This window comes from Cynoglossus semilaevis, chromosome 13, assembly GCF_000523025.1.
Source record: "Cynoglossus semilaevis isolate Cse_v1.0 chromosome 13, Cse_v1.0, whole genome shotgun sequence".
NCBI classification, from domain to species: domain Eukaryota; kingdom Metazoa; phylum Chordata; class Actinopteri; order Pleuronectiformes; family Cynoglossidae; genus Cynoglossus; species Cynoglossus semilaevis.
The window spans coordinates 16,070,529-16,097,921 of record NC_024319.1 but is presented as its reverse complement, the minus strand read 5'-3'; the positions used below and the strand labels follow the sequence as shown (position 1 = coordinate 16,097,921).

Genomic DNA, 27,393 nt, shown 5'->3' with positions numbered 1-27,393 from the left:
CAGCAACTCTCACCTCGGACTCTTGTCCTCTCCGACAGTGTGAAGAGGACGGCCAAATTTTCTTCAGCCTTGACGACGGTGCCACCAAATTCACTGACCTGATTCAGCTTGTGGAGTTCTACCAGCTCAACAGAGGAGTGCTGCCTTGTAAACTCAGACACCCCTGCACTGTCGTGGCCTTATGACGTCTTCACATCCTCTAAGTCCATTTCCCTTGACCTGACTCTGCATAATACAAGCAAAACAAAAAGAATTACGCCGTGGGGTGGTCCTTGTGTTCTTATCTTTATAAGAAGCTGGTGAATTGACTGATGTTTTATTGTTCTTGTTCATGTCACCGTGACTCCACCAGGAACTGCTGAATTTTTTTTTTTTTTTTTTAGTTTGCATGGGTGTTTCAGGAGTTGGATGTGCAACTTTTTTCCTGTCAAGGAAATGAACACTGCCATGTGTGTCACCGCTGTTGCAGAATCTTCCACAGCCTCACTTTCTGCAGTCATGAATAAGCTTGGACGCAAATCCTTCAAAGGTTTAGGCGAGGACTGAATTTTTATTCTTCATCTGGACAATCGGCAGGATTTTTTCTTTCTGTAGGACCACTCACTTTAACTTTTCATCACACTTCCTCAGAGAATATACTGTAGATGGAAAGTTGATTGTTTTGCACTCATCAAATTGGGAGTGGCCTTTGCCGGTGCATGACCTCACGTTACTTAACTTTGACACGGTGCCGCCGCCTTCTAGTGTCACAGGCATGAAAGGACATGAACTCTTCAACGTGGTCAAGCTTTGCAGGTTCTGGAGGGTTTCTGCTGAACTGTTTGGAGGTCTAAAACAACTCAAGTATTTTATTCTCTCTCTAGAAGAAAAAAAAAAAAGAAAGGAGAAATCTGGACCTACCAGGACAAAGTCCTTGTTTGACACACTGTCTTTATTGCCTGCCCTCTCAGATATCATCTTCTTATCTCTTATGACACAGGGTTTCATTGGTTGTATAAGCACTCATTTAAGTTAAGTTTGATTTTTATTTTTACATTTGTTTTAAAAAAGGTCTTTATTACTCACCTAAGCTACAATGGAGCATTTCTCCTACACAATTCCTACATAAATTAGTTGGTACGATCACAAACCAGAGCGACATTCAGGGTAAAATGAATAAAAATAATGGAGTGAAGTGAGGACACTCATCACCAAATCAACAGTTTATCAGGTCAAGCCATACGCAGTAGTGCTGTCTTTGTTTCTCTCACATTTAAGCTACCAAGTCGTGTAAAAGATTTAAAAAAATCCAAGATGATGACAATGGAGAGCACAGTACAGGGTAACCACTATAGTCTCCCTCAGGCGCTTTTAATGACAACAAAATTAAAGAAAACAGTCTGCATCATCACAGTGAATCCTATGGATAACATCTGTCTGAAAAGATGACCCTGCTCACATGTAGAATAGTGTGCATACAGTACAAACCTCTGATAAACCTTGAAAATATGTTTTTTTCTTCACTGGAGGAAAAGAAAAGATATTTTAAATCCCAATATAATGCTGGTGGTAAAATACAGCTCCAAACCATTACAGAGCCTACCCCAATCTGACAAAGGTTTCCAGTCATTAATATATTTTCTTTCTTTGCCTCCTCAAACTCTGACATGCCAGACTTTTTTTACAACTTAACACTGGAATCAAGTGCATTTAAGAGCATCAGAGAAAAGACTGACATTCAACAAGATTAAATCAACCAGACAGTAGTCAAAGATACTTCATAACCTCCTCATAAAAAATATTTCTCTAGATTATATTTCAAAAGTAAACAGTATATCATGTTGAACAATATAGAAAGCAGAGGCGGCCAAAAACTTATGCACACTCATTTCTACTAAACGAGTTGTCAAGGTTAGTAAAAAAAACTGATAGTCGACCCTGTGACTGAAACATCACATATCTGAAACATTGAACATCAGCTTACTGCTGCTGTTCAGTCGTGTTTTACACTATCTCTGTTACAATCATCAAATTTCCCACCTGACCAAAATACATGGAATATTGAAATGAAAACAATTGTACTAGACTGAGCACAACCTTTACTGCGTTGACCATAGGGTTCAGTGCGATTGTAGTTTTAACTAACAACAGCTGTTGACCTAAAGCCAGATGAGGTCAGTTCATCTCCTTACCAACCTTCAGTATTTCATTTTGGGTTTTCTCTTAATTGGACCTAAGTGACCGATGATGACTTCATGACACACGTCTGTAAAATCTGGAACTATGTTGACATCATGTGCATGTGTGAGGCAAAGTCAATTTTAGGCCCTGACTTGGATTATCTGAAGAATGATGATATCGAAGCATGAAATTGCTCTCACACTGTAGTTTTGCACATATACAATCGTGTTCCTCAGAAATATTAAAATAAGAATGTTTAATTGAAAATAGATAAAAGTAATAAAATAGTAAAAATTAATTGTATATTTTAGAGGACACTCTAATCTATCCTTTAATTTTCATTTTATTATCAATGTCAATTTGCAGGTCAAAAAAAGATTATATAACAGTACCAATAGCACATAATGCAACATAACTTTAATTTTAAATGGATAGGGATGACTGTTACTGTCACTGATTGACCATTTTTAGGTAACAATTAATCAAAACCCATTATAATGTACTGAGGAAATATATACATTTCTGACATTGTATCTATTTATTTATTATATATTTTCATTTTCCCATTTTCCCAGTCTCTTCTCTTGGTAAAGTGGCTCTGATTCAACCTCTGTGAAATCTCTCCAGTTATTTCATATTTGTTTTACTACCTTGACGGTTTCACTGGCAGAAGCCCCCATTGATTCACGTCTATTTGCCAACAACATTAAAAAGTACATGCAGGTTGATTTAAGGCAAACTGAACATCTGAGCTGCACAATAGTGGCACTAAATTAAGACGCTTTGCATGGTCCCTGTGTACGATGCAATGACTCAATCCTTTTTCTTCTTTTTTTTTTTCAAAGTTTTGTTGCAGCAAAATGTATTTATTTATCTGGATGTGATTACTTGAAATTTGTTAGATATCTTTTTTTTTTCTCAGCGCTGTTCTGTACAGTCTTCTGTTGACATGACATAAAATAATTGACCAGTGTGATTAATTAAGATTATTATTATTACTACAATGACTGTTGTTCTAATGACCTAGCATCATTTAAGTTTGTTTTTTAGTTGTTGTTTTTTTTAAAGACATTGTTTCATCATCATCCACCCTTGTTCTGAGGTGATGTTTTAAAGCACACCAACATCGATAGTATTAACAATGCAATTCTGATTAATGACAATTTGAATGATGTGATTCCCCCCAACTTTTTTTCAAAGTATGTCAAACTCCAAAAACATTGTTATATATATTTCCATAATGATTAATGGCCATCTCGACAAAAAATGAAATTGAGTCACAGATCTGTAAAAGTTTTGTAGAACTCTGTTAAAATGCCTGTCCGTTAAGAAAATATTATTAAAATAAGTGTAAACGTGGGAAAACAAAACCCTTTAAATCCATTCAATTTAAAACAATATCCAATGCAAAAAAAACTAACAATTTTATTACTTGCTTGAATGTAAGATGTCAGATTTAATAGAAATTGTTATTGAGATCTCAATTAAGTCAATGAATTGACTGTTAAGTCTTTACTTAAACATTGGTGCTTGAAATTTTTAATAGTTAATTTGAATACTTTCTACGCAAATTACTTACTGCGTTGATTATTCTCTCCCCCAGTATTGTTTATGGTGGCAGATGTTAGGCCAGAGTGCCAGGTCACATGACCTTTGAGGCTCAAAATGCAAAAATGTTGGAAAGGAAGATCTTCTGTTTTTCGGTGCAGACAAGAAAATTAAAGTAATGTGTACAGTTAATTCACATTTTAACACTTACAGAGATGAATGTAACTGGGTTGCTCAGGGTTGAATGGGAGCATGTTAAAACTACTGGTCTACCACCTTTATATGACTTTTTTTGTACAGGATGATGATGATGATAATGATGATGATGATGAAATGATGAAGATGATGACTCCCTAATGTTGTAGATTCATTACGCTGGGAGTTTGTTGAGTTCTCGCCATGGTGTGCACACATTATCTGCTAGTTGTGATTACTTGAAATAGCCTTCAAACAAAATTAAGTAGGTCCAATACTATGTAAAGAGGACATTCAGTTCAAATGTGTTTTTAAAATTTTCTTAAAAACTTTTTAAAAATGTTTAATTAAAAAAGGCCTGAACTAGTTACCTGGATCCCTAAGCTGATTCAGCCTAAAACAATGATAAAAAAAAAACTTAAAATTAATGTATGCAGAAAAACTGGGTAGCCATGTAGTTTGTAAGCACAGATGGTGCCTCTCTGGTGACTTTTCTTTCTCATCCAGAATAATGGCCTGGACTGAATGGACAGAATGACAAAGCTATGCCTCAGATGACTCGATCACAAGCTGAAGAAAGATGATTAAAGGTTTCAAGTTTCCGTTTTCTCTGTGATTTGGCCCCAATTCTGCAACAGTGGATAGAAAGTCATCTTGGCTCTTGTACATTGTCTTAACATTGTGAGAATGCAAAATATCATGGCAACATGTGTGTATACATGCATATATATGTACTGTACGTGTGTGTATATATATACATATATATATATATATATGTCTGTACATGTAAATGTGTGCATATAGAAATATTAACTATGACATATTTCAGGGAATGCAAAAATGACAACAGTAACTTCACTCTTATGTTTTTTGTAAGAGAAAGCTCCTGTGTTCATAATATGCTTTGATTCAATCTGTAAATAGTTGAATGGCTTATAAATCATAATTGTAACCTTTTCAGGTATTTTTGTACAAATAAGGGACTGATATATTCTGTTTATTGTAATTAGAATAAAACATTAATACATTGCTATAAAAAATGTGTTTTGTTGTCTGAGGAACTAACCGCCTGCAGTTGTTCACTCTTTGTAGCTGTTCTAGCTACATTTTAGACGAACATTTAGCTTCTTCTTCTGTTACTGTTCTGCCTCTTTTACAATTTTTGTTTCATCTGTTTGTTCTGCAAGTTTTTTTATTATGTTTTTACTGCTTCTTTATCTTGTTTCAGCTGTAATGTCTATCCACCTTTTCCATGGCACATTTTGCTGATGCTAATTAGCATACAAAATACAAAGTAAAATTACTAGGAAATAGCTAGCTTTTGCCATCCTTGCTAACTTCCGCCCACATCCTTACAGGTAATTTGTATATTTTTGTTACATTTGTTGTTGACCATTCACCAAATTTGTAGATAAAACTATAACTATTTTCAATCTAATAATAACAATAATAATAATAGTAATTATTTTTATTATAAGCCTTATTATTATCATTTTGTATTGATGACTTGGTTCAGTTAAGGTCCAGCTTCATTTTATGTTCTTTTTTTATTGACCTATTTATTGGCTGACTTTCACCTGTAACCTGTATCCTTGGGTTAATACTGTAACAGGTTCCAGTCTATTTGTAAGTAAACTTTTAACCTATGGAGCAGGGACGGAAATAATTAACCAAGACCATTCACCTGCAGTGCAGGAAGTGGAGTAAAGGTGAACAAATCAAACACACCTGTGAGAAAAGGGAGGGAAATGCAACAAAGGAAGTGAACAGAGGGAGAAAGAGTTGAAAAAACTGAACTTTTATTTCACCATCTGTAGGGCCTTGAACTACATCAGTGGATTAAGCCAACTTGCCCTGTTTTCTGGTAAAGACTAAGTAACCAGTTTGTGGGAAGACTGCTTTGGAGAACTATTTTAAACCCTGGAACTACATTTGCAGAGACTTCGCTTGACAAAAACAAGTGGCAGATAAGTTGACGTTTCCAGCTTTCTTTTTGCTTCTACTGACTTTTACCCAAGAACTATGGGCATTTGTCTTCTCTTTTTCTTATCCATGGGTGTATTTAAACACACACATACACACTGGTTTCCATGATTGATATCAATTAAGTTTTTAATCATTAACTGTTAGCCTCTCTTGTGACTTGGTTTAAAATGTATCTATTTTGACCAAATTGTTATTTTTATTACTCGTTAAAATTGAAAGAGTAGGAAGTGCATTTAATCACATTAAACTGTACCTTTTATAGTTATATTTGTTGGGACATTCTGGAACACGACTGTTGTTGTAGGCACACTTCAAGCAGGGACATTTTTCTGTTCCCTACATGTTTGGAGTTAGGATTAGAAGTAGAATCAGATCAGTGTTAGCAGGGTCAGGATTAAGAATAGGTTTATATCTGTCATAGTTAAGCCAAGGGGAAATGTCCAAGCGATGCTTTGTCTATGTAAAGTGCTCACACTGTGTGTGTGTGTGTGTGTGTGTGTGTATTTTAACAGTTGACTCTGACACAAAAATTGAGCAAAGAGTACAAAATATATCGCTTTAAATTGTAATTGAATTAAACAGTAATACCTTGTGTTTCCACTAGATGGAAGGATTTCACAAGAGTTCATTGCTTGATTAAGCTTCAGTAAACCTGCACACATTTGTTCAAAGAAATGCAGCCACAATCTTTTACTTTTCTATTTTTCTTAAAATATTAATTGATTAATGACATACAGTATGTGTGATGCATAAGGCAATGCAAATTGAATCTGGCTAATGCGAGACCTGACCCTTTGACACCACATGTCACACCCCCTGGATTATAGGTCATGCAAAAACCCAGAATGCATAGTCTTAAGTGTTTTTGTATGTGCTTTAAATTTCCTTCAAGAAACTTTACAAAAAACCCTTGTTCCAAAAAACAACCTGTTCTACCTGGAGAGATGATCTTTCATGTAGAAGTAATTGCTAAAATCATGTAATATTCTATTTGTACAAAGCATAAATGGACCAAAACTAAATTTACTAATTTCAGTCACCATCATCTGTACATCAATGCTTGTACAGATTATTTACATATATATTCACATTGACAGAGTTATTGAAGGTTTACTGTAATCCTTGTTTAATGTATAATACAGTTCATGTGTTCAAATTTATGAATGTGTAACTCTTCAAATCTGCATTTCATGCCTTGGGCTCTGATCCAGGTCCTCATTGGTTGGTCTGGACCGGGGAGGTGGGAGTGGTTCATGCCAAGATAAAAGGAGCAATTGCCTCTTGTTCTGCTTTCACATACAAACACATTCAACACGTGTCTGGCTGCGTGTGCATCTGCGTGTGGATGTTGAGAATCAGAAGAGGACCGGTCCAAACCATCCAAGCACCTGAGTGTCCTTTTTTTGAAAAGGTGAGTACATGGCACATAGACACACACACACACACATGCATAGTAATATTGTATATGTGGACTGTTGTCTGATGTAGCCCTAACTAACACAGGGTACCAAAGGGTAAAATGGTAACCTATTTTGAGCAAAGCTTGTTAATGATTCATTTTACCAAAGTAAATGTCAGGTGAAATGAAAAAGTAAAAGCTGTTTTACTAATTTAGGTCATGGTTGTAAAGCTACAAGTGCATTGCCCTTCAGGTTTCTTTACCTTCTTTATGAGCAGAGCCCTGATCCTTCTGCTGATCTTAAATAGGATTAGACATGTTGCATGAGTGAGAGTGTTTGTGTTTGTGTGTGTATGTGTATGTGTGTATGAAAGTGTGTTTTTGTCGCCTTTTCTGGACCTTTGCGGTTCTCAAAGCACATTTTCCAGGACTTTTATCTTATCTTATTGCCAAAGGTCATAACTGGTAGGTAAGATGAAAGTAGTGTTAGGTGAGACTGGTAACAATATTGATGGTACTGAATTGAACAAACAGTTTGGTGTGTTTGCCACACACAAAGTAGATTTTCCATTCACTCTGATGCAGATGTCATAATCTGTAAATTACCTATTGTATTTGTAAATCATAATAATCTATACATGATCTACTGCCAACTTTTTAAGTCGGCCTTAATCTCATTATTTTCTTTTCATTTAGTTAACTAAATGAATTTATTAAACTAAATAAACAGCTGCTGTGCACTTTCCAACAGTGTTTTTTTATTAATAGTGAGCAATAGAGTTCTGATTGTCATTAGTCAGTAGAGTTGTTGGTTTTTACTGACTGAGGCTACATTTTTTTAAAAACTGCATCAAATCCAAATGTCCCTTTTACTGTGCATTAAAAGTAAGCTGCATTTTCTTATGACGTGAAGATGATAGTTTAACATCGTATGACGTTTTTCACTGACATCTGCAATACCATGGTATGTTTCCCAGTTGAACCATGGATATTGCCGAGTTCCGTCGCAGAGGAAGGGAGATGGTCGACTTTGTGGCTGACTACTATGAGAACATAGAAAAGAGACCCGTCTTCCCAGACGTTGAACCAGGATATCTTCGCTCTCTAATCCCCAGCGAGGCTCCAGTGGATCCAGAAACCTATGAGGATATTATGAAAGATGTGGAGAGAGTGATAATGCCAGGGGTGAGCTTTAACGAGTCGAAAATGTATTGGCCAAAGCGCTGCACCTCTGATGCTTTAAATCTAATCAGTCTTTTCAGGCATTGTATAGAAAACATTACTCATATGATTTTTAATTTGTTATTTTGCTCCTGGTATTTCTTGTCTTTCATGTGAAGGACTGACTTAACTCAAGTTTTATGGTATGCTTTTGGTTCCTTGCCTCCCCAGACACCAAATGTTAATTTTGATCGACAAAGTTTAAAACCAGGTAAAATAGAGTGATCTAATTAAAGTGACAAACTGAGTAATACGAAACTGTAGGTAAAACTATTTATTTTCTTGTTGAATATTTGTAGTTGAGGCTTAAGAGTCAGGAAACACAACCTGATTAGACTTAAGCCTTTACTCGACTTTATCTCAAAGCACTTGAATCCATATTTAACTTTTTTTTTTTTTTTTTTTCTTCGGTCCATAGGTGACACACTGGCAGAGCCCAAACTTTTTTGCTTACTTCCCAGCTAATTCCTCATTACCTGCCCTTTTGGCTGACATGCTTAGTGGAGCCATTGGCTGCATTGGATTTACTTGGGTGAGTGCAGTCACTGATGTGTTTTCTTTTAAATGGCATGTTTAAAGTTTAAACCATTTCTAATAAACGCTGGAATGATGCTGGCATTTTGCCCTGGTAAAAATTGAATTTACAGTGTTTTTAGTTTTTTGCTAAATTTAAACATTTTCTCTCCTAGTTATCTGTTGTCTAAAATTTAAAATGTCTAAATTGTATTATTTGAATTATGTTTGTTATTTTGTTTAAATTTGTTTTATGTCATCTCATGGCATTCACCTTAGCTATTAAAAAATATTGGAGTGAGATATTTGTATTTCAACCAAAATGTGGTAACTAATGCTACAATTGTATGTAAATATTTAGATATTTCAGATAGCCACTGCTAACTTACATTAACTTACATTAATTCTGTTCTATGGGTGTGCTCTAGGCTGCCAGCCCAGCCTGCACAGAGCTGGAGACTGTGATGTTGGATTGGCTTGGAAAGATGCTACAACTGCCTGAGTGTTTCTTAGCTGGGACTGATGGTCAAGGAGGAGGTGTCATCCAGGTTAGTCATTCTCCCTGTGTGATAAATGTCCAATCAAATGTATCTTTGTTGCAACAGTGACATTTACATTTCTGCATCAATACTTACTTTAATCAGCCTCTCGGTGTGATCTGAAGAAAACACACTGTCAAACCTCCGAGTGTGCCTGAACTCACTTTATTGGTAATTTGTGATCTATTGATTTGTTGTCACTTTCTGTTTTCATTTGTCTTTAAATCACGGTGACAAAACATTGGCAGGAAATTACTTTTTATTATACGCCCTCAGACAGACAGTGATGACGCTAACGTGTGGTTAAAAGCTAAATCCATTCATCTGTCTGTCATAGACGTGTGTGTTAGAGTACAGGGGCATGACCCTGCACTGTAATGACAGATCATTTCATACCTCTTCTATTGTAACCACCGGAGCCAATGTCTCTCTCTCTCTCTCTCTCTCTCTCTCTCTCTCTCTGTGTGTGTGTGTGTGTGTGTGTGTGTGTGTTGGCGGGCTCACATCTGGTTCAAAGTGTTTTTGTTTTTGCCCTGGCTCTCTGTGCTGTAAGTGTAGCTCACTATGGCAACAAACGTGGCTCTTTTCACCTGCAGCACAGATAATTAGTGTTGTGACAACACATTTACAGTCCATTATTATATTCTGACACAAAGAGGAAGTGAAGTGGTCTCAGAAAGAACTTACACTGACCTTAAATTTTACATCATTTTTTATTGATTTGTTGGAAGACAAAACACTTCCCTTTACAGGACAGAAATATTTACAAAGTATTTCCCAACAGACCACAAAAAATCTCATTGTAAAGTTACATTTTAAACCAACCCCTTTACTCGTTCTCTTTGTACTCATTTTTGGACAGCCTCACCTAATGCCCAGGTTTACCAAAATCGTGATCAGTAACTCGTCAATGTCCAGCCCTGAACATCCTTGTGAAGTAGAAAAGCGAACTAGATAATGCGTTGATTCATCTGTATAATCCCTAATGGACAAAATACCTGTTTATTTTATAGCAAAGTCTAAGCTCTACGTTTACTTCTCAGTGTGTTATGGTACACACGACACTGTTGTTTTTCAATACGTTATATGTTTTATTCCAAATTGTGTACTTGCTTCCAATCCATAATTTTGACTTTATTATTTATAATATTGACCAAACAAGTTAGAAATTCTTGTGTTAACAGCTGATCTACTGCAAAAGACTGCCCTGGGGAGGTGTTAAGTATATGGTTCCTCTGGGATTTGAACTCTGGACTCTGGCTTTCTGTTACAGAAATGCAGGGCAGTAGTGCTAACCGCTACACTTGGAACCACTAATCTGGTTTCCCTGTCTTAGAAGATTGTCCTAAAATAAACAACAGGAAGAGCACTAGGCCATGTCGAGCCTTTGCTTTTCCTCTACAACCTTTTCATTTCCTGGCAGCCAGTGCTCTGATAATCACTGTGATTTGATGCGCAGCAGGTTGATTGATCCTTTCTGTCGTTCCCCAGGCTGTAAAATGTTGATCTTAATCACGCTGCAGTTGTGAATTTGTTTTGACACAGTCTATATTAGCCCATCTGTGTGTCAAACAGTTTGTGCTTATTGATTGAATGCTTTGAACATTGACTGTAGATTTGCAGTAATGTGCCTTTAAGCATTAGCGTCTAGATCAGGAGGGATGACTCATTCTCCAGCTTCGTAGCGTAGTTGTGTTTCTTTTCTGAGGAATGTCACATTGATCAAAACAAAAGAAATATATCACAAAAATGTATATGTTCAGATTCACATATTTAGAAAAATATCCCAGAAACAATGGTTGTTTCAAACTCTAGAATAAGGAACCCACTCTGTTTACGAAAACCAATAAATTCATGCCAACTAGGGACAAATGTTACTCAGACTCAGGTGAAGTCAGGCTTTAAAATACTCAAACACCATTTAGGTTTTCCTATTGGCTTTAATTTTGCTACAATAATAAATTGAAGTATTCAAACTGTATCCGTCAGAAGTAGCCATTATCTATTTAATTTATTTTAGACATTAAAGGTACCTCGAGGAGGAACACTAAACCAATCCCTGCATAAACAAAGAGATGCAGAGGTTGTGACCAAGAATGTAGATTACTTTGACTAGATATATAAATTATTAATTTATATTTTATAGAATGACCCTTGAATACTTTATGAGGCATTCATTTACAACATTCTTTTGACAATCATTTAACTTCCATCATTTTATGGAACCACGAATGGATCTGCGTGAGATGCATTTTCACTTTAACTGAGTAGATGAGTAGAGTTTCCAGTTTTTATAAGATTGGAAAAATTCCAATTGGAAAAAATGTTTTTTTCTCTTTCTCACACAGGGCACTGCCAGTGAAGCCACTCTAATGTCTCTGCTTGCTGCTCGGTGTAAAACGGTTCGAAGGGTTCAGGCCTCCAACTCTCAACTCTTAGAGGGGGAAATCTTTTCCAAAATGATGGCATACACATCTGAGGAGGTAGAACTGAGAAAAATGCGAGAAAACCAAAGATTAAATCTGTCTTGTTTATTGAATAACGTTTATAAAACAGTAACAATATAAATGAGGGTTTGTATATTTCCCCAAAGAAGCACAGGTTACTTTTTATTTATGAACAAATGGAAATGTAATTGTCAGTTGAATTGTCCTTGTTGGTTCAAACTGGCAAGTTCGCAGAATTCTTTTCCATTTTTTGAGGAAAGTTAACAATTCTTTCATTTCAGTTATTTACACAACTAAAGGAGAATGATTTATTTCAAAATATTTCTTACATTCACCTACAGATATGTCTGTGAAACCACTTTACTGCAGCAAGAACATCCCCTTGTTGGTGTTCCCACACCAAACAAAGTACATATTAAGTGAGAATGTTATGACAAAATGCTTAAACAATTTACAGCTCACTTTGGGATGAAAATAAATAAAACAATTGAATGTAGCTTTTGCTGATGTTACTGCTGCAGAGAGGTGCAGTGTATCTCTGTTCTGATAGTCCAGGTGATCATTAAGGCTTACTGCTGTTACAGGGCATGAATTTTGCAGTAAAAGAGTGAGACACAGGGTCAGTCAGGCAGCAGCCTTTCAGACTGGGTTTAATACCAGACTGACTGTGTGATTAGGTTAGGGTGCTGCCTGAGGGCCACACAGACCTTTACAGATGGACCAGTCTGCTCTTTTGCTGCAGAAGCTCACTTAAAAGGGACATTTTAAAAATGATCTTTGTTTAGTAGTTAAGTACTTGAAAAAAAGAAAGAAAAAACTAAGTCAGTCTTATAAATCATTTTTTAAAATGTATTCCTATTTTTTTTAACTCATATTCATATAACCTTAAATTGTTTTTACTTACCTAAATGTACAGGTTCGGTGTATAGAACTTTTATCTGATGACGTCCGTAGTATCATTTCTAATACAAAACTCTACCTGTCTAATAATCCTGTTTCTTGCAAAGGCTCATTCCTCAGTGGAGCGTGCAGCTCAGATTGCAGGAGTGATGATCAGGAAGGTTCCGACAGATGACACTTATGCCGTTAGAGGGGAAATGCTGAAGAAGATGGTGGAGATGGATAAGGCAGCTGGACTGATACCATTTTATGTAAGGGAATACAAAAAAAAATCTGTGCCCCAGGGCTGCACACTGGCAAGAAACAACAACAAAAAACCAAACGTGATTATCTATGCCAGAGATGGCCACACACGCTGGCAAGCCACTTGGCCTGGGCTGAAGGATAACATTGTTTCTGTTGGGCCTAATTTATGTCTATCAGGTTAGAGACAATAATCCCTGTTAACTGGACACACAGATCACTATCAGTGCCTGACGTTCTAGAGCCTGCAATATTCTTGAAGCTGTGAATCATCTGTCTTTGTCAGATGAGCTGCCTTGATGTGCTCTGCTGAATGTTAAAATAGAAAATTATTATCATCTGTGAAATATTTATTCACGATTTTTATGGATTTACTGTAACAAATATCAAAGATGAAGAATATTTTAATGATTCTTTTCCTTTGTATCTCCTGCAGTTTTGTGCGACTCTCGGCACCACTCCTTCCTGTGCTTTTGATCACATCACTGAACTGGGGCCCATATGTAAGTCTTTGGGGTTAGGGGCGGGAGATTAGTTGAAGTGTGTCCAGACTTACTAGGTATTTGGTCATCAAGAGTGCAGACTATTGACCATTCTCTGTAGAAGCAAACATGTTTGTACTGCTACAGTAGTACAGTATTTATAGTATACTGTACATACTATACATACATACTTTTACATTTTTTGTAAATGTCTGAATATTTATACTAATGATACCTTGTGTGTTGCAGGTAATGACGAAAACATGTGGATGCACGTCGATGCAGCGTATGCAGGCAGTGCTTTTGTCTGCCCTGAATTTAGACATTTGTTAAATGGCATTGAGGTGTGTAAAATACCTCAGCACATTAGCAATATGACTACCACCACTACTGCTGCTGTCAGTAGTACAACATCTATTACTGTCACTACTGCTTTTCTGCAACTCTACCTTTACTGCGTTCACTGCTCCCACTACTATTACTAGGCTTCTACTTTTTGAGTGCATAATACTCAATGTAGTACTACACTCTTAAATCATTTCTGTTACTTCTAATACTACTTGTACTGCTAACTTCACTTTTTATTCAACTGAAACAACAGTTATTACTGACACTCTTACTTCAGCTTCCATTACTGTGACTATGGTGCTGCACAGTAGTTAAGAGTCATCTCAAGGGACTAGTACTATTCATTATATTACTTTTTAATAAAATGATGTTAACATTTTCTTAAATAGGAACTCCCGCGTTAGGCATCTTGTTATGAAAAGAATCACATGACAGTTGATGATGAAAATCAGAAGTGTCCATTCAACTGCTAGCAAAATATCTACTGTAACATCGATGACGCCAAACACTATGTGTACTGATTATATCCAGCTGTTTTATTTTTGTTTGGAAAAAGCTAACCGTTAACCGTTAATGACAAGGAGGAAACATGCAAGAGTGAGTAAAAGGCTGAACAATCAGCAGGAGAGGCATCAGCGTCACCCTGCCTTCTGAATACACTCGGGCAGCTGGTGCTCTGTGAGTGAAGCACAGACACAAAGATAAGCACAAAGTAATATCCTGAGGCTGCGTCAGACCTTTATATCACTGTTTATTAGACACAGTTTCAGACAATGTGAGTGGTTGGACAGAACAAACAGACACGCCTGTAAAACAACCAATGCTTTCGTCTTTTGCTCTATGCTAACATTTAATTTTTGACATCTTTGCGCTTTGCCTGCCCATATTATAGAAATAGCCAAGTCTTTTGTTTTGTTTTGTTTGAAATTAGTAAACAATGACAATATACTGTATTTATTCTACTGATCCTATGGAAAAATATACCCATGTTAGATTTACTTTACCCTCAACGTCAAAACGGTGCCCTTTTGTTTCCCATAGAAAAAAATTCTAAGCAGAGAAAGCTTAGAATTCTAACACAAAAGTCAGAATAATTATATTATTATATTTTAATATAATAGGTCAGGTTATATTTAAATGTTAGGTCTCCAACATTGACTATTTTTCCTAATTTCTAGAGCATTAACAAAATGCTTCGACTGTGCTGCAATACATTGGCGGTTGTTTTATTTTCTGTCAGGGTGAGGCAGAGCTCTGCAAACCTTTCTTCAAAATCCAACAGGAAGTCAACTAGTTTTGAGATTTTTTCTAACAAGGGTTTTCAATATTTCGGACCTGCTGACAAAGAATTCCAAACAATTTATTTATTTCATGGGAAATTGGTTTACAAAGGTGATAGAGCATAAAATCAACCCATGATACTGACATTGCAACTGTATGAGGAGGACACACAAAGAAGGAAACCGGTCTTTTTGGATAAGAGGGCAGCCCTGCTTGAAGGTTGGTTGCTAGGATATAAGTGATGGGTGAGCAGGCAACCATCTCTCTTTGAATCAGTCATCATGGCAACTGTCAGCCAGCTGTCTGATTCACATCCTCACTCTGAGCTAGGTTATTGCATCGGTGAAGGTATAGGAGAAAAGGATATTAGAAAAGATAGGAAACAAACAGATCAGGAGAGATCTGGAAGTGAGTGTGTATCATTTAAAAAAAGAAAAGCAATACTGTCCATCATCCACTAAGTGTGGGATGTGTTGCGTGCTACACTTTTGCATTTCAAATAAATTGTTGCAGCTGCACTAGAGCGAGCTGAAGGTTAGATGTTGACTCACTGTGAGTAAGCATTCAGTAACTATACAGAAATGGTAACTGAATGAAAAATATAGATAAAATCTAAAACATCTGTGTCACATCCTGTAATGTAGATTTGGTTGGAGATTGATCATTTTCTCTTAACAAATGTCCTCTGCAGGCGAGCTACTATTAGACTGCGTTGCTGTCAGTTACCGTGTTCTCTGAAGTAGCTCCTTTATTGTTTAATTTCCTTTAAATATGAATTTCTTTTAAATCTATTATTCTAATACATTTACATCACGGTCAATTAATAAGACTTAAATACAGAGTCCTCGAACACGTGGCTGCAGCCAACTTTACACTGTTCACAGAAAAAAATCTCTGATGATGCTAATTTTTGTTTTTGTGTTCTTTCTGCAGTATGCAAACTCATTTGACTTCAATCCACACAAATGGCTTTTAGTCAACTTTGACTGCTCTGCAATGTGGTGAGTTTTTTAAACAATCTTTAGTAGCTTAGACTTTGCCCTATTACAAACAATAGTTGTATGCTCCAATAGAATGTCTAATACACAAGCAGTTACAACAGAAAATAACCAGTTTATGTAGACTGTTGTACGAGATTATCTTGAATACTTCTCCAGTCGTTTTATTTGGCTCGTTTGTTTGTTTTGGCGTTTTGTTATTAACGAATCGACCATCTACTGGCTGTTTCATTCTTTGTCTGAGACAACCTACGAGGGGATTTCTTCAATTTTGGTGCTGTGACTACAGGAAGAAGAAATCCTCCAATTGGTGTCATGCTCACAAACAAAGAAGGGCCAAATCTTTCAACTGGGCCGTGAACCGGATTGATTATACCAATAGTCTTTCAACTGGTGCCGTGACCCAGATCGAAATATAGCAAGAATCTTTCAACATTTTACATTATATATGCCAATTTACATTTGCAAACAACTTGGAAAGGAAGAACCTCTTTATCATAATTTATATTGGTTTTTTTTGTATAGATCATTCATATAATCTGTATCTAAAAATGAGAGAAACTAATACCATGTCAAAGCTGATATCCATCTACACCTCACTTATTTGCACAGTAAAAATAGAACTGCGCTTTCCATCTGCCCCTTCTGTCAGCAGACAAAAAGTTGTTTGCACAAAGTGGACATAGAGATGTTTCAACAAGTCAGGACAGGAGGAAATTTGTTGTTCTTGTGCTGTCATTATAGTGACATTTGAACTGGTGTCTTACAGTAGGCCTGTAGCTGTTAGCTCTGTGGAAAAAAACAGAACAGTGCCAGGTCCTACCGTATATGTGGCGATCACAACAAGCCAATGTCATTGTTACAATTTTTGTTTTATTACAGGTACAGATTTAGGTATTGTTCTGTCTGAATGGTCTTTCACAATATTCACATTTCAGTGTTAAATGATTAAAAGCTAAGTGAAGTATTTATCAGAATGTTTAAACGTAAAATTCAGATATTCAGAATTTGCAGGTCAAGCTTCAGTTTGGCTCCAGACATAACCATTTAGAGATTTGTGTATATAGCAGAATCGAACATGCAGCCCATTGTACAGTGTGTATTGTTTTGTTTTTAAACAGAGTGCAGAAAGATGCTGCTTGTTGCTACCTACTTATGCAACCCTTGATTGTGATATATTCAGTTGGGAACTAGATAGGTGTGGAAATTTTTTAAAAAAAATAACAGCAGAATGTTGTGTTATTTCAGAAATCTTTTTTTCTGCTTGTCAACAGGGTGAAGAACAGAGCTGATCTAATTGGAGCTTTCAAGGTGGATCCACTCTACCTGAAACACGAGAACCAGGAATCAGGTCTGGTCATTTATAAGGTTTAGATTCCTGAATGAATAATACAAACAAATATGAAGAACAAGGACCACAACTCTTTTTTTTGCTACTTATTTTTTACTGGCTGAGGTCCAGTTGCCCAGGCTGCAGATGGACTCAGGCATAGGCTATAAAATGATGTACAGACAGCTGTACCTCCTATTACACTCAGACTCCAAACAAAAGACTTCTCACACTCTGAAGGATTGGATCTAATTAGTGGTCATTAGCAGCAGCTAACACGGGCCTGTATTTTGTAGAGATGTACGACGACAGTGTGCGTGGGCTGTTTAGTGGTTCAGTAGCAACACCTGGACTCAAGCAGCCTGACTGGAGCAGATAGAAGCCAAAACTCAGAGGTTTTAAAGACTTTTGTTCTGCATTCATTTACACATTCAGCCTCGTGTAGTGAATTGGGATATATTTGTTCACATTGACTGCTGTAAGAATCACTTATAATAAGGGTGATTATTTAAACTATTCAGAAAACTGTGTTAACAATCATCAGTTGTGGGCATGAAAACTAAAATTATGTCTCTTTCTTTGAACAGGTTTGGTGACCGATTATAGGGTAAGATTAGTTATTCCTTTTTTTCTGAGTAATTGATGCTATATTGTGTAAGAAGGAGTCAGATCTAGTGTTAGGAAAGTGTTGGACCAGGGAGGGCAATCTAGCATATGTCACATCACACACTGTTTTTGCTGATTTGAATTCTGGGGAAGAATGCAGCTGAACTTAACTCTTTATACACAATCTGAAACCCTACTATATTTATATTTTGACCAATTTTTTTTACACATCAACATACTTCATTTTTATGTAGTTCCTTTTACTAAAATCATTGTTTTTCCTCTTACTACAGCACTGGCAGATTCCACTTGGAAGAAGGTTCCGCTCCCTGAAGATGTGGTTTGTCTTCCGTCTGTATGGACACAAAGGGCTTCAGTCACATATACGACATGTAAGCTCCCGGCAGATGAGTGCATTTAACTTCTGCATGTACAATGCTTACTTTGCATTTTAAGAGGGACATAATCTGGCTTTTATACTGTTTGTGGCAGTACACTACCTCATAATATTGACATTTTCTAACTAATCTTATTGTACTATAAATATCAAAAACATAGATATGCAGATGAAACTCTAAAAAGTATTCAGTACTGGATTTTCCATCTTAGTTGCCTAATACTCCTGACGATTTTATAAATATTACACATCTTATTAGGAATGCCATCCTCTTCCCTTCTTCCCACATCTCACTGCTTCTACCTACTGAAGTGCCTTCACTTCTCATTTCTTCAATCTCATATTTTAACTTTCAACCTTTTATGGTGACATTTTCTCCTCTTCCTTCATCTTTTTTTTTTCTTTCTTCCCTGTGCCTTTTGCTTTATCACTGCATGGCTGTCTCTCCCTCTGCTCTTCATCTCCCCCCCTCCAGTCTGCACTGTCAATCAAATAAGTCTGTTTAGTGTTTACTCTGTATTTAAATGACACGGCAGCAGCAGCATTGATCCCTGCAGCCATAACGCATGACTCACTATCCCTCTCTATACTTTACATCAATCTTTTAGCTTTGATAATATTTTAGATTGAAATGTTTCCTGTACAATTCTACATTGATTTTCCTATTCATAGAACATAATACACATCCAAAACAAGTAAAAACATGAAAAATAAAACATTTTATCCCTTCTTTCTAAAGTAAGCAGTCGCATTCGGAAGTCAGTGCCAAGTGAGACAGTTGTATGGTCAAACGAACAACGCCATGTGATGTTACAGCACTGCCATCTCATGGAGTTGGCGGAAATTGCATACCTCCGTGTAAAGACAGTTCCATATCCAGAATCGTTGTGCAAAATTCAATCTCTTTCAAAGACATTTTAATATTAGTGACACGGTTAAATATTAAAAATAAGAAGTAATGTAATTATATTTATATTTTATTTAATTAATAATTACAACTTATTGCATTTCCTCAAAAGTGACACAATAAGTAAAGGTTTCTATTTAAAATGTGTGAATTCAAACCACAAAGGTTATGTTACCTACTGTATATTTATCGTATCCTTCTGAGTCTGTTTACCATAAACACACGGTAATTACAGGTTTATGTATAACAGTTCATGATTTTTATTTTTTTGTTGTTGTAAAAGTTTACACTGGATATTAGCTGCACATTTTCCAACCACAATTTGGATAATAATAATAATAATAATAATAATAATGTTTGTCAATTTTGACTGTTTTCTATTTCTAGCATGTGACCCTAGCTAAAGAATTTGAGAGTCTGGTACGAGCAGACAAGAGGTTTGAGATCTGTGCTGAAGTCATCCTGGGTCTGGTCTGCTTTAGACTTAAGGTAACTTTTTTTTTTAAGTAATGTATCTATCCATATAATGTATCCATCATTTAAAACAAAAACCCACAATGTTCTCTAATCACTGCTCTCTCCCGTCAGGGTGAAGATGTGCTGAGTGAGAATTTACTAAAGAAGATTAACCAGAAAAGGGAGATCCACCTGGTGCCTTGTCAGCTCTCCGGCCGCTTTGTGCTGCGATTTGCTGTATGTAGTCGAACGACAGAGTCACATCACATTCAGAAAGCATGGCAGCACATCACACAGCTGACCTTTGAGGTGCTGCAGGTGTCCAATTATTGAGGGGTGGTAAAGCAAAACCTCTAGGTTACCAAAAGGTGCACCAAAGTTAGGATATAAAAAAAAGAATCCATGTTGTGGTACTAAATGTTGCAAAAGGGAAAACCTGCAGTCGTGTGTGTTGTTGTTGTTTCCCTTATGTTAAAAAACAAACAAAAACATTCCAAAAACTGAGTGCGTAAAAGGGATTGTTTCTGGTTCTATGTGCACACTTGATCTCTGGCTTTAATCTGTCGTGTTAAATCGTCCTCATCAAATGCAGTAATTCCTCTGCAGACTTATCTTTGGTGTCTCATCTTCTTCTGTGTCTCCATGATCCAACATGGTGTATCAAGTAAGTGGATATTCTTCTTTTTAAATAATAATAATTGTATTATTTAATCAATAATAATAATATTAATAATAATAATAATTATTATTATTTATTTCAGGAGTTTGGTTGACTGTGAATGAAAGATTTTTTTATTTCAATGAATGTATTTGAAAATGAGAGTGTGAGTGTATTTTTATGACCAGTGAGATGTAATATTTTATGAGAATTACGAGAATCTAAAGATTTAAAAAAGAAATTAATCACATTTAATCAATATATTCTATTGTTGGTCTTTTTCGTTTCGTTTCATTCTAACAGCCCCTGAGAGGTTGTTAAAATGCTGCTGATAGTTAGGGAAATAAACTCTAAGTGCTTTACTGTAATTATTTTTTGGTATCTTAACAAGTACCTTGCTTTTTGTCTAATTCTTTTTTGTGAAATTCACCAATCTGGCATTTCTCACATTTTGTCAAAGACAATGCTTTTATGCTGTTGGTTGTGAGGTGGGGGAGCTTGAATATATAAGTCTGAAGTAGTGAGCTTTTTGAATCATGTGTCCCTTAAATATTTGTGCACCTTTTCTCTGGTTTGGTGCTGAAATGGTCTTAAAGTTAACGTTTGTGACACTGGAGTGATCTTTCATGTGACTGTGTCATGTGACCTCTGGAGTTTATTCGTCCTTGCTTTGTTTGTCCTGCATGCTTCAAGATGGGTTTATTTTAATAAAGCTCTGTTTAAGCGTCTGTATTTTATGGTCTGTTTTTTCGTGTTTTCTGAGTTTGGTGCATAGATTTACCGTACACAGAGCTCACCCCCCAAAAGAGAAAGGAAAAGACTAGAGTTAAAAACAACATCTGGTGAGAATTTTACTGATCAACTCTAGCCAGAAGTTATTGTATAGAGCAGTTGTTATATTAACTGTTTTAGCTAAGTAAATTGCTCATCTAAGAAAGACATGATAAGGTGGACTTTTTCTGTTCGTTCACATGTGACGGCCCCATAGCATATCACAAGTGGGCAAGAGGTCAGAAGACACTGACTTTTAACACTGTCAACAACTTAATCACAAAGGAAAAGACCATAGTTTTACAAATACAGATGACTTTGATTAATATAGGACCAATAAATATATAATATAATTACAGTCATACTCAATGTCTACATATGAACTCATACTTTAAACAACAGTATATCACTTGGAATCCCCCCACCCCACCCTTGTGGTGTTTTTTTCAAAATGATGTCCTTTAAAAAAAGACCAAAAATTGTTAATTAACTATGCTTGGTGTCCACGGTCAGGGCTTTATATGAAGCAGGAAAAAAAATGGAAACTAGAGAACAACCCACGTGACATTGTTCAACACCCATTCCCACCTTATGCCATGGAAGAATACACCATTAGATCTGTGGGTCAGGGTGTGGTCAGCTGCTTGTTTGATTTTAATAATGATATAATTTCTGTCCAGGTTTTCAGCCACTCTGAGGTGAATACCAGAATTTTCCAGCAGCTGTTTGGTACTGAAGATGTCTTGAAACCATGACAGCTGACAAAATCTACACTACACAGGTAAAATGTCCTGGGTTACTGAGAACATACATTCACACGTTTAGTGGCTTTGCAGTTCAAAGAAGTGCAGTTGTAAATGCTTTCCTCTGTGCACTAATGCAGTGTATTCTGACCTTTATGAGCCATGGCATATTCTACCTTAGAAAAAAATCCAGTGGGCAACCAAACAATCATATTCCAAAAGGTACTATAAAAGTATAATGAGAAAAGTATATTAAATGAAATATATTGATCTTGTGGTTTTACGTTACTCACAATTAATCCCTTACAATCACTAATTCTATCGATGAATAACAAGTAGATGTACAGATTAATTAGCCATATGCTGCCATCTAGCGTAACAGCATTCGAGCTTGTCACGGTCACATAGACAAATGAAGACAAATGATTTGCATTTAATAAATAATAGTTTTTTCAGACCAATGAGGTAAAATTGGACAAATTGGCCAAGGTTACCCGACGATCTCTAACATCACACTAACGGGCCGAATCAATCACTGCATTCACACGAATCGATAGGTAGTCTTGAGCCATGCACTCACCTTGGGTCATCACAAGAGGGTGCTGTTTAATATCCGTTACAGCTTTCTCGAAGCACATGGAGAACAGTTGACAGCCGATCGCCATTAGTCTCAAAATAGGCTGTTGCTACTGACACCAACACATACTTATTGAGTTGCCCTTTACATAACCGCTATATCTATATGCTGCTGTGCACCGAGAGAAACTGTTACTATATTTATGGTGGGCCTAACTACAGTAGACCATCATGGCTGACAACAACTGCAAGATTCGTGGATTGTCGTGCTCTTTGAAAAACAGTCTAACTGTCTTCACGGATTGGAACTCACAGGTATAGCTCTAAATGTGCTGGAGGTTGCATATCTAAATATGCACGAGACACTGAGCAAAAGAAACACTGTTAGTGCCCTAAAGTCACTTCCGGTAAGTTCCTCTAAGTAACAGAACATGTTCGTCACCAGCGATGTTGACTTGTTAGACAAATGTTCATGTTTGCTTGTTTGTTGGTTTATCTTTATCTATCTGTGAACTGAGGTGTCCACCAAGAAATCGTTTATAAACATTCTAAAACTTAAATGTCCAATCAAGATGAAGTTAAATTTTATTATATGCAGTGCACATGCACAATATCTGTTGTGTGGATGCACTAGTCTTTACAGCACACCAAAGTCCAGTTTAGACATCTATCTTTCAAAGACACTAGATCACTTGGGAGGTATAATGTTGGAAAGCATTACCATCTAACAGCCCTCAGCACATGAGTGAGTCTGAAGCCACCACATGAGGCAGCTCAGATCATGTTACATGGCAGGAGTTTAACACATGGGTTTGCACTGATTGCTTTTGAACGGTAATTTCTATTAGGATTGGATTTCCTTTTAAAAATGCCATAATTGTGTGATCAATGTTAGTTCACAGCTTCAGTATGCATGAGTTGTGGGGTTGTGTTACATCTTTTCTGATTTGTGTCTAAATCGGTTTAATCGGTTCATTCCCTGACTCCAACCGATTTAGACAAAACAGGATGAGTTTCTTCCTTTTGTTGTATGAATAGTGGGGATGAGAGAAGCGTGATCAACAAAAACGTGGTACACAGATGTACTCTAACTGGTTGTGAATTGGTATCAATGGTTTAAACAAATCAACCATATATCTGTTGTAAATAATACAGTCAAAGCATGAATTCGTTTGTTGTCTTAAAAGGCATTTACATGCATGCACAGAATGGCACTGACAGTACAGCCAATGATTCTGTATTACGGCCCATCTGCTTATGGTTTCACTAGCTCGGCGCCCAGTGCTTGTTTGTGGAACATCAGCTGCAGACAGCAGACATCCGGCCTGCTTCAGCTCCCCTCACTGTCTGCAGGTTAGTTAGTAATTCTACAGCTGACAAGCTGCCAAATGGATTGTTAGGGACTGTAATATTATTGGGGAGAACAGCTTCACCCAGGTTTGATGCCACTTTTGACGTTTTCCAGAAGCCTTTGTGCAGATACAAGGCAATGATTAAAATCCATCTTTTTTTTTTTTAAATGTAGTCTTTTTTTGGACATTTTTCCAAATTAATAATTCCATTATTTGAATTAGTCACAAATAAAACAAGTGTGAAACATGAACATCTACCTTCTAAATTGTTTTTGTCCAAACTAGGAATGTTGTTTTATCTCAGTCATGATTCATTGGGATTATTTATAATCTTGAGTGATAATTATTAATTTTGATTAATCCACAGCTTCCTCTTTGACTAATCGGATTAAAAATGAATTGTTTGACAGTGCTATTTATAACTTCATCATTGTAAAAAAAAAAAAAGTAAACATGGAGGCTATTCAGTGAGAATGGGAGGAATAAATAAGAAAGTTATTCAACACAACTGTCCCAAAACTCACCAATGAATCGAATTTTTTGTAACGTTAAATAGTTAAAGAGGTAAGACGTAACAGTGACAATTGATGAGAATCTATGCCACATATGTGCAGGAGGTGCTGTATTGTATGTTACTGTGACAGTAGAAAAGTGCTGTGGCTTCATGAGTGGGCCCTGCAGAGGTAGTTTTGAGGTGGTTGATGGTTGAGGGAGGTAAGTGATGGGGGACCGGATTTAAAGCACTAACTTTAATGCACTAACCCACGAACCAGAAACCCACACATTAGAGACTTAATGTTTTTTTTTTTGTTTTTTTGTTTGCTAATTTTTGTCGAGAAAGGGTATGTATGCTAGTGATGTGTTGTAATATACTTCAAAACATTCTTTTATTACGCACATTTTACTCGTATTAGTGAGAAGGTTCACTGCATATAAAAATACTGACTGTACAGTAGAGTGTTATTGTTGAGGATTCCTGAATTCTGGTGTGGTTGGACTTTTGGGAGTACTGTTGCTTATTACGCCTGACAGCAGCTGTCCAGTTGTTGTGTTGAGGCGTTTTCTCTCAGGAATGGTGGCTTAACTCTCCTTTCTGGCCCCTAATCCACTACAAGAGGCTTCCCAGAAAATAACCAACCTTCCGATCCATCTGTTAGTTTTCTTTATTTGGCAGTTAGAAGACAGCATGGTGACCCCATGGTCAAATCCTAGCCTCCTTATATTGATTTACATGACATAATCCTGAGTACAAAGGCCAAAGCATTAATTAGGTTTTCTAATTATGGAATAAAAGAAACAAGGATAATTATAACTGTCAGTGATAACCAAATGAGTCAGAGAGAAAGTATGAGAACAAATGACAAAGAAGGAAAAAAAGAAAAAAAAAAGAACACAAGAGATGAACACAAGAGAGAACACAATGTCATTATCAATAAAGGCTCAAATTTAGATATTTGTCCATAAAAGCCTGGGTGTTTCCTCAGATTTGGAGTGCATCTGTACTCTAATTGATTTGGCCACAACACGGCCACATCATTTCCTTTATGGCCTGTGGCGGGGTGTTTAGTGCATTCTGAAAGCACCACATCAGACTCACAGTTAGAAACAACGTCTCTGGGCGACATCCCAAATTCCAGCAAGCAATCAACAGTCCTAATGTATGGATCTAACGTAATGCAGGCTTATGGGAACACCACTAAAGCATTTAGAAGGCTGATCCACCGCAGTTCAGAAATAATAATGAGATGAGAAAATGATGAAAAATTTGTAATAATGAGGAAGATTGTTTTTGTATCTTAGGCCATTGTTTTTGTTGGTATTAATGGTGCTGTAAAGTCTGTGATAATTCCATTTAGTAATTTGTGAGAATAATCAAATTTAAATGCACTATAAGGCAGGGACAGAATGATGCACATTATATATCCAATAATCCCACATCCATGTTACCATTGCCTTAATACACAGTCCATGCATATGTTGTCTAAATGTGATTAATCCCCAGCTATCCTGTGATATTCAGATAAAAACTTCTTGTTTCATTCCATGATTTTAATTATTCTTAACCCTTTCAGAGTCACAGGGCGACTGAAAGCCACCCAAGCAGTCAACAGATGAGGTGGGATACACCCTGGACAGTCCTTAAAGACAATAAACCCTTCATATCTCCAGAAAAGTCAGTCTTTCTTTATTATCTATCCTAATTCTAACTTAATTTACCCACTTAAAAATTCAATTTTATTGATACTATGGATTGGGAGGAAATGGAGAAATTCCTGTATCATCGTAAACCAGTAGTGCACAGAGATAATTACAAAGTACTGAAGATCTTTTTAAAGGCAGACACACACACACGCATAAAAGCAATGGTCATTTTTGTATCCTTCTTTAAAATGCTAACAATACACACCATTATCCTAAAGAATGGCAGTCTGAATCAGACATAGAATTCAAATTGATGTGACTCATCAAAGTCTTCTTTGTGCACAGATCAAACAATAAAGGGACCACCCGAGAGCTGAAATATGAGGGAAGCTACCAGAATGAAATCACACAACAGCTCTTGTCAGAGTAAGTTTTAAAATGTCTGCTTCATTATACCGCACTGTATTCATGCTAACAATAAAATCTGAATGGGTCCGATAAAGACAGACAACGGAGGAGCAGCTGCAAGACCCTAATACCCTGGAGGGCCGTTTACATTCCTGTCTTAGCTCACAGCAGCCTACAGCCTAAGGCTTAGTGTGCTTGGACAAAATAGGACACATTGCATACATCAGTTCACCAGGTGGGTCTAAAACATCCTTTGTTTTAGTCCCAGAACTTGTAGCAAAGAATCATTTCCCTTAACAGATGCATTCTGATACAATTTTCTTAAATTTGAATGAAAAGATCAGAACGTTTGTTTAACCTGTACCTGTACTCTGCCACCATTCATATCATGGTCACACCTGGACCTATAAAATGATACCTTTGACCTTTTTGTTGGTCTGTATATCACTGTGGTGGTAGCTTAGTGGTTAAGGAAGCTGCCAAGTTACCACTGAGGTGCTCTGAGCATGTCACCGTCCCCACTCACTGCTCCCCGGGCGCTTAAAGCTGCCCACTGTTCACTTTGGTGATGGGTTAAAAGGTCACATTTCGTTCTGTGCAGTGGTGTGCTGTGTCGCAATGACAAGTAGTTCACTTTCCTTTCCTTCCCTGTAAATGAGGTGTTACTGGTTGTGTCATTGGTTTCCCAACAAGGACGTGTTATGGCTTGATAATCCTTTAAATTTTGTTATTGCCACTAACTAAGCTTCTGTCAGTGCCTGCATATTTATGAAACAGGGAAATGACA

The 27,393-nt window shown here is 36.7% G+C and overlaps 3 protein-coding genes across 14 annotated transcripts in view; all 3 read left to right on the top strand.

Annotated features, from left to right (window-relative positions):
• The window catches only part of grb10b (growth factor receptor-bound protein 10b), a 58,681-nt gene extending 54,361 nt beyond the window's left edge, over positions 1–4,320 (top strand). For all 10 annotated transcript variants that reach the window (XM_025061859.1, XM_008323905.3, XM_025061860.1 and 7 more), the window contains one exon: positions 39–4,320. In XM_025061859.1, the coding sequence (XP_024917627.1) occupies positions 39–185 (147 nt within the window). In that variant the 3' untranslated portion in view covers positions 186–4,320. The remainder of the gene's footprint in view (positions 1–38) is intronic.
• Positions 4,321–5,567: 1,247 nt separating this feature from the next.
• Positions 5,568–21,342, top strand: ddc (dopa decarboxylase). Of its 2 annotated transcripts, XR_003051610.1 has the most exons (15): positions 5,568–7,300; positions 8,266–8,473; positions 8,928–9,041; positions 9,451–9,570; positions 11,910–12,044; positions 13,016–13,159; positions 13,588–13,654; positions 13,883–13,977; positions 16,196–16,263; positions 17,535–17,611; positions 18,178–18,197; positions 18,490–18,588; positions 19,888–19,989; positions 20,089–20,620; positions 20,718–21,342. XR_003051610.1 is itself a non-coding variant. In XM_008323903.3 (14 exons), the coding sequence occupies exons 2-14, from the start codon at positions 8,273–8,275 to the stop codon at positions 20,287–20,289; spliced, it is 1,443 nt and encodes a 480-aa protein (XP_008322125.1). In that variant the 5' UTR covers positions 5,568–7,300; positions 8,266–8,272; the 3' UTR covers positions 20,290–21,342. The 2 variants fall into 2 exon arrangements, 1 of the variants encoding a protein (XP_008322125.1); XM_008323903.3 differs by having other exon boundaries at positions 20,089–21,342.
• A 1,138-nt stretch (positions 21,343–22,480) lies between these two features.
• The window catches only part of entpd3 (ectonucleoside triphosphate diphosphohydrolase 3), a 12,834-nt gene continuing 7,921 nt past the window's right edge, over positions 22,481–27,393 (top strand). For both annotated transcript variants that reach the window (XM_008323902.3, XM_017038242.2), the window contains exons 1-3: positions 22,481–23,111; positions 26,129–26,229; positions 26,544–26,624. The gene's annotated coding sequence lies outside the window, so the exon portion shown is untranslated. The remainder of the gene's footprint in view (positions 23,112–26,128; positions 26,230–26,543; positions 26,625–27,393) is intronic.

Bases quoted from the DNA above. Each gene is read 5' to 3' on its own strand.
- ddc (XM_008323903.3), top strand. From the start codon at position 8,273: ATGGATATTGCCGAGTTCCGTCGCAGAGGAAGGGAGATGGTCGACTTT. The intron at 8,474-8,927 runs GTGAGCTTTAAC...TTCGGTCCATAG, and splicing joins AGAGAGTGATAATGCCAGGG to GTGACACACTGGCAGAGCCC. The intron at 18,589-19,887 runs GTAAGCTCCCGG...TTCTATTTCTAG, and splicing joins TTCAGTCACATATACGACAT to CATGTGACCCTAGCTAAAGA.